Raw genomic sequence first — 7080 nt, forward strand, 5'->3', positions numbered from 1 at the left:
GAAATTCCTGTTAGTCTCTGACCCTTCTGTTTGTCTCTTACCTTTCTTCTCATTCGTATTACCCCGCAAAGAGAGTCAAAGAAATCAGTTTTGAATGACAATCTTCATTTTGGGAAATACAGGACGAGCTTCAAAACATTACTACTAGAGCTTGCTGCTTTCATTAAAATGTACATGTGTTGCAAGTAGCATTGAGACCATATGTGTTTATATAGTAAGAGTGACTGATCTGCTTTGAAAAGGCAGTAAAGGACTGAAATGCTAATAGTTTCTAGGCATTTGTAGATAATGGTAGTTACAAACTTAATTTTACATTGTTTGAAGTTCTTGCGTTGTTTAGTAAACTAATCAGAAAGTCTAGAAAGATATTTTCTAGATGGCTAGACAAGGTAATGAATAGATCTTCTGGCTTGGATGTAAACACCCACTATAAAAAGAACCGAAGAATAATGGAAAACTTTCTTCTTTTTTCAGGAGGCTCTGGTCGAAAAGAAAGAGGTGTCCCCCCACTTCCACCTATACCAAGGTGAAGTGGGTTCTGGCCCATTTTTGGGCAACCTGTGTTTTACAAGGTTTCCTTCGAGTCAGCTCTCCTGCCCACGTTGTTGGAAAGTTGTCTGTTTTGCTCTACTTCCACTTTTGGCTTGTCAGCTGGAATAAACTTTGGTCTATTACAAAAGTAATAGACAAAGCTTATGAACTGTAGTTGCTCAAAGCTATAAATTTTGTTTGCTTATACTGCAGGCTGTCCTGAAAGGCGTTTTATGGACCATGCCCGACATTTGTGCATCATACTTACCGGGTCCAGCCCTGTCCTCTTGAGAGTTCCACAGAGGTCTGGCTTTGAATTTAACGAGAGCTGGAACAAAGCTGTTTCATTCATGTGGGGTACAGTGGCTGTATTATTTGAAAAGTGAAGTACAATCTGTTTGCTGTTTATAAACCAACTGCCAGGGAATACTGTATAGCTGAGAATCCCCTGGAGCCTTCTTTGCTTGCCTGACCTGGTCCATCTGCTTCTGCGAGCTATAGTCATACGACATGGGGACTGAAAGTTTATCTTAAATCTTTTCACCTCAGCTTAGCCAAGTAATTTTCTTTTATACTGTAGATAGCACATCCTGTCCTGAGGATGGAATGTGTATGGCCTTATTTTTATCTGCAGAGAATCTTCCAAAGAAGAGCACAAGTGAAGAATTTGGCAGCATAAGAATATCTTTTTTTACAACTTTTTTTCTTTGTTTTGTAATAACTTTACAGTTTTAATCACTTAATGCTTTTCTACTTTGATGTGGACCATCCTACAGTCATCTGTGTCCTGGACTATTGCAATGCACTCTTCCTGAGACTACCTGCAAAGAGTTCTCCAAAGGTAGTCGTAGTGGAAATGCACAGCAGTTATTGTCATTCTTCTTTCTGTAAAACATTTCTAACACCAGTGCTCCACAGACTGCTTTCCATTTGTTTCTTTGGTACAATTAAATGATGGGGTTTTAATTTAAAAAGCTTCCTGAGGCTTAGGTGACAGTCTCAGAGAGATTCTAGTTGACTTATAACAGTAGAGAAGCTGGAGTAAAAAATGTGCATAGGTGGAAGCTCTTTGATGTCATGAAGAAGGTCTGGAGTTTGTGTGTTCAAGTGGAAGTACGAACTCCAAAATTGCTATCTGCACTGGTTCAAGAGGATGGGAAGATTTGACCTTCTGAGTTTACCATGAAGCCTCTTCTTTCAGCCTCCACTGAAGGGAGCCTCAGCAGAGAGCCATGAGGCTTATGCTAATAGAAAAGTATTCTCATGTTGTGACAATTGACTTATATGTTTAATGGCTTTTGAATTTTTTGTTTGATAAAAGAGTTCATTGAATTGGTGCCTTTTGTAAAAGGATCCAAATGCATGTGAAATGCCTTTGAAAATTAGAGGAAGGTTTTAATTCTGAAATTTTGAATATTGCCAAATAATAGCTCTTTGTGAATTGGACTTCTGAAGTTTAACCCTGAAAAATTTCTCCTCCGTCTTCTCAACAGCATTTCTACAGCATGCTTCTTGGGACCCCTACAAAGCTTGTACCAGCAGCCATGTTTCACTGGGTAAAAAAAGAAAAATAGGTCATGTTGGATAGAAAGTGTTTCTCTAGTGTGAGATATGTGATCCTAAGCTGAGGCTAGAGTGAGGTTAGCCCTAGAAAATCCAGGGAATGTAGCTGAAGAGAGTTTGAATCCCACTGCAATGTCTGCATGTGGGGCTTCTTGCCCATCAGTGGGCTTGGAGGGGCAGACCACCTTTGTCCCACCACTGGGGCAGTCAGCATGAGGAGCGCAAGGCAGAGCTGGGTACAGCCACATCAAGATAGCTTCTTGGCCTTTTTGGTATATGTTTACAAAATCTTGTTAGCTGTGATAGCATTTGATTACATACAGGTTTTTACAATTTTGTATCTAATGACTTATTTTCAGTTACTATCTATGGTCTTGAACCTGCAATTGAGTGCGCAGGCGCAGGGATGTATCTACATCAAGTTGCAGGGTCATGGCTGTGTAAGAGCTTCTTAAAGAAATATTAATGGGACCTCCGTGTGACAGGTGCACCTTGGGATCAAGCCTAGCTCAGTACTGAATTTCTATGTATTTTATGGTTGTCACTTAAACGTATGCACTATGCAAAGTACCTGTCTCTTTGGCATATTGTTATGTGAATAGAAGTCCAAATAAGATTTCTAGGATAGTAACTTAAAGGATAAATTATTGTACTCATGTTATTGAAATGAAGCACTTACAACTTTGAGGAGTAGCATTCTGAATTTAAGAATACAATATTTTCAATACATTGACCTTCCAAATCCTTAATATCCAAACAGCTATGCAGCCAAAAAACCTAGAAAAAATAAAATCCAAGAGCTGTACTGTGTCTTGTACCTTACCTGCTTCCAGTATGACTGTTCTACTTCAAGTAAAATGCTGCATATTGTTCTGCCACCGCTCTGCATTGTTCAGAATATCCTGTATTTGATCTTTTTGGTAAGGCTCACTGAGCATAAAGTCTGGGCCTTAACCAGTGACTTGGCAAGTCAGCTTCAGTCTCCCTTAAAATGTGCTGTGTAAAAGGCCCTCAGTCAACGAGCCGAGGAACCCAAGCTGCCTGTTGGTTTCAGTGCTTCCTTGTACTGTAGAAACCTCCTCAGAACAGCTGTTTGGAATATATGTAAAGTACCTTAAAAATGCAGAAAGAGATATTTTTTTCACCTAGCAACAATTTGACTGTTTATATCTTTTGTGATAAAATTCCCTAGTATAATCCAGAACAGTGCAGCATTTTATCTTCCATATATCGCTTCATGTATCAGTAGCTTTTTACAATATGATCAGTATTAAGGTATTTATTTCACTAAGAAGTCTTAAAAAGAAAAAGGAGTATATGGAACAGGTTGATCCAGTGGTGCCTTATGACTTTTTTAGTCAACTTTTGTGTGTTTCACGAGTTGTTGTTCTTGCACATCCCACCGTAAATAGCTCTGATAGCAGTGTTACACAGTGCTGCGCCAAGTCCTCCTTCTGTCGTGTGCTCAGTCTGCTAACTCAAGTGAGCTGAATGTGAGGAGCAGTGTGGGTCAGCCTCCAGGTGAGATGTGGTGGCACTGGTGCCATTGCTGGCATTGCTCTGGAAGCCTTCCCTTCTCCAGACAGCCCAGCTGCCTTCAGCATGCTTGCAGAGTATTGAAGGAGTAAGCTGAGTTCACTGCTTGCATCTGGCAGTTAATTATTTTAATGGCATTGTCTGAATAACATTCACACCTCAAAGCTTTTTTTTCCATCACCAAGACTTGCATTGTGTGACAATGACCATGAATGTTCATTTTTGTTTAATTTGACAAAGTAAATAAAATGAGAATAACTTCTGTGGTAATTTCAGCTGAGTATTTCTGTAAGGAAACACATGCTGTCTGCTTTGGCTTTGTTCAGAAGCTGCAGGGAGAAAAGGCCCTAGTGATTTGTGCTCAGGGTTGTTAAAGGAAGCTCAGCTTGCAGTACAGGAATCATGTATTTTTGTGAACAAACCACTTCTTGAATAATGTTGCAAGGTTCTTGTTGAGAAGCCACCATTTCCCATCACTGTAAGAGTCATAAAAATTGTTCTTTTCTGCAAGACTGAGCTATTAGAGAAGTTCCTTCTGTTGCCATTTTAAGAAGACGGTATCAGTTTTTCCTTGCAGCAGTGACTGCTTACATGTCATTTGTACAAGTAGGTCTCTGCTGGAGAACAGACCTGCTGTCATGGTTCACATAGTTTGCAAGACAGCATTTTTCTGTGCAGAAATATGAAAATAGGAAGGGTACATTTACCTTTGGATGCAAAAAGCGGAGCTGGATGATTGCAGTGGGGTTGTTTCAAGCAGAGTGGTGGCTGCCAGGATTGGAGGAGCTGGGGAGAAGTGTGCCAATGGAGGATAACCCAATTGGCTGAATGTGGGCACTCGTGTGAAAGCACAGAGCCAGGTGTAAGCTGTGCGAGTGTGAGGCTGTGAATGCTGTCGGTCGGTGCACACAGCCTGTTACTGTGGTACTTTGAGTCTGTACAGTTCATATTGGATGAGCTTTAACCTTTCAGATTGTACTCACCAGAAAACAAGGAGAATCTCTCACCAGAGGTGCTTGGTAACACAGAATGGGAAAGCTCTGTATGTCCCTAAGGGAATGTGAGATTGCTCAGCCTGCCTGGTGGCACTGCTACCAGTTATAACAGGGTGCTGGCAGTGCAGGGAGCACTGAGGAAAACAGGCAGGTCTGCACATCCTGGGCAAGGGAGCAGCATGTTGGTATGCTGACGTTCTGTTGTTTGTGATACAGGTTCTGTAGCATAAACTTGTATGTGATAAGAAGGCACTCTAAGTTTGGATTCAAAAGCACACAGGACTATGAAGGAGAAACATAACTTCCAACGCAGGCTGAGCAGAAAGTAACACGGTTTTTCCAGGCGCTTACAGTTGGAACTTTTATAAAATATTAATCAAGTTCTGTGAATGTTTTTCTGCTTAACATTTATCTTGTATGTGAATTTTTTTTTTAATTTTTTTTTTTGTCTCCTTATTTTTCTATCCTATGCCAAATAAATTTTACTTTATTTACTCACTGGTGCGGCCTGTTGCATTGAGAATGTGGTGTGAGCCTGGATGGATGTGCAGCAGCAGCACAGCTTCTTACCTGCTTGCAAACCCTTGGGGCTTTGGGCTTCTATATGGTGAAGGTTGGATATTTGCAAGGAAAGAGAAGCCGGAGTTTAGTTTGGCATAAAGAATATTAGAAAAGAAGTGTGGCTGGTGATGCTGTGCTTATATGTAGACCTTGCTTTAGTCACTGCTGGACAAAATCTCTAGGTGCTGGTTCTCAGCTAAGCAAACCTAACGTTTGCAACGATGAGACAATATGGAAAATGGAGTGCTTGGTGTTAACCACAGTTTTGTTATCTCCACTCTCTTGACAAGAGGCTTCCAGAGTATATCATGTTTTTACAAACAAATTAAACCTCTTTTGATTTGTTAGCCTTGTTCTTGGTTTTGGATTTCAGATTTTTCAGGAGATTTGAACCAGGTTCAACCCAGGAAGATTCTTTAGTAGAAGTCCAAAGAAGGCTCCAGTTCTGGCCACAGTTCTGGTGTCTTCTCCAGAATTAGCAAGGTCATTTAAAACCCTGATCTAAAAAGCTCCATGCAGAAACTCATTGACCTTGTCAGGTGTAAGCTGCAAGTTCATTCTTATGCAGCTGTGGGTATTTTGGCAGCCATGAGGACCACTTGTTGGTGTTCCTGTTCACAGACTGGCTGGGACAGAGGCTTCTGCATTCTCCAGAGGCCACACACAGCTCTGGTTCATCAGTATTCAGAATCCCACCAGTGCCTGGGCTCTGTGGGTAGCAGGATGGTGAAGGGGCATAGGCTGTGGGCACATGGGCTGTGGAGGAGCCGGTTCTGCGGGCTGAGCAGAACCCAGAGGAATGAATCCAAGGGTCAGCTAGCAGGACCACTTTTTCTGGTTTCAGTCAAAGGAAATATGCATCTTTCTGGGTTTTGCTTAACTTCGGGAAGAAGGAACTGAACTGAGTCTTAACCACAGCATAGTTCCTCCTCCATTTAACTCAAAAACTAACAAACAAAACAAAACAAAAAAAAACCTGTTACTTTAAAAAGAAAACAAAACAAAAACTAGGATGCTTTGTAACACTTGTAAATGCTCTCCAGTTGCAGGAAGATCCAGCACCAGGCTCTTCTAAGTGGCTCAGCAGCTCCTGCTGCTATTCTGCCTTTCTGCAGTCTGGCTGCGTTGTGCATTGCTATTAGCAAATGGTCGTGGCCAATCCATTATCAGTGTAGGTGTTAAATGTTGTTCCATATATGCCTATACAACAATTATGTATTTTTTAGGTTAGCTAATGAAACAGAACCCTTCAGGGTAGGGTTTTCTCTGTCTGATTGCAATTTTAACAAGTGATTCCTAACAGCTGCTTCAGCTATGGTACAGTACTCTGAAAAGCAACTTAATATGTAACATGATGTGAGCTTCATACCAGGATGTTTCATTTTCAGTTGCACTCTCAGAGCACCTATAAATGTTATTTCATACCTAAAGAAACTGTGTTTTACACTTTCAAGAAGGGAGCTTACCCTTTAACTTGTCAGATAGGGCACTGTAACCCTCTGGAGAAGTTCTGCTTGCTCAGCCAGGCTGAGAGGGGCTGGTGCATACACACCGTTTCCAGCTTTAAAGCCAAAGAAGTTACTTTATTATAAACTATTTATTTCAACAGAGCTACAGCAAAGTTATTTGAAACAGTTATGGTCCTGTAGTCTTTTCTTCCTGCGTTCACAGAGAGGCTCATAAAGTACCACTTTTCAGCAGCAGCCCGGGAGCAGAGGTGATATTGAGGAAAGGATGACTGCCATGAAGACAGTTGGAATTAGGTCAGCAAACATGTTCTGTGGCTGCTGCATGTGCTGTCAATTTCCTGTATCAGTGTCTACTGAACAAAAACATCACAGCAGAGAGGCAGACAGTGGTACAGTGGTATTTCAGGTAAGTAGTAGGTAACTGC

General features: G+C 41.2%; 1 protein-coding gene across 9 annotated transcripts in view; it reads left to right on the forward strand.

Moving 5' to 3' along the window:
- The window catches only part of WIPF1 (WAS/WASL interacting protein family member 1), a 52775-nt gene extending 47652 nt beyond the window's left edge, over nucleotides 1–5123 (forward strand). For all 9 annotated transcript variants that reach the window (XM_032445965.1, XM_015868421.2, XM_032445962.1 and 6 more), the window contains one exon: nucleotides 475–5123. In XM_032445965.1, the coding sequence (XP_032301856.1) occupies nucleotides 475–530 (56 nt within the window). In that variant the 3' untranslated portion in view covers nucleotides 531–5123. The remainder of the gene's footprint in view (nucleotides 1–474) is intronic.
- Nucleotides 5124–7080: the final 1957 nt, after the last annotated feature.

The sequence above is a fragment of the Coturnix japonica genome, chromosome 7 (genome assembly GCF_001577835.2).
Source record: "Coturnix japonica isolate 7356 chromosome 7, Coturnix japonica 2.1, whole genome shotgun sequence".
Classification (NCBI taxonomy): Eukaryota; Metazoa; Chordata; class Aves; order Galliformes; family Phasianidae; genus Coturnix; species Coturnix japonica.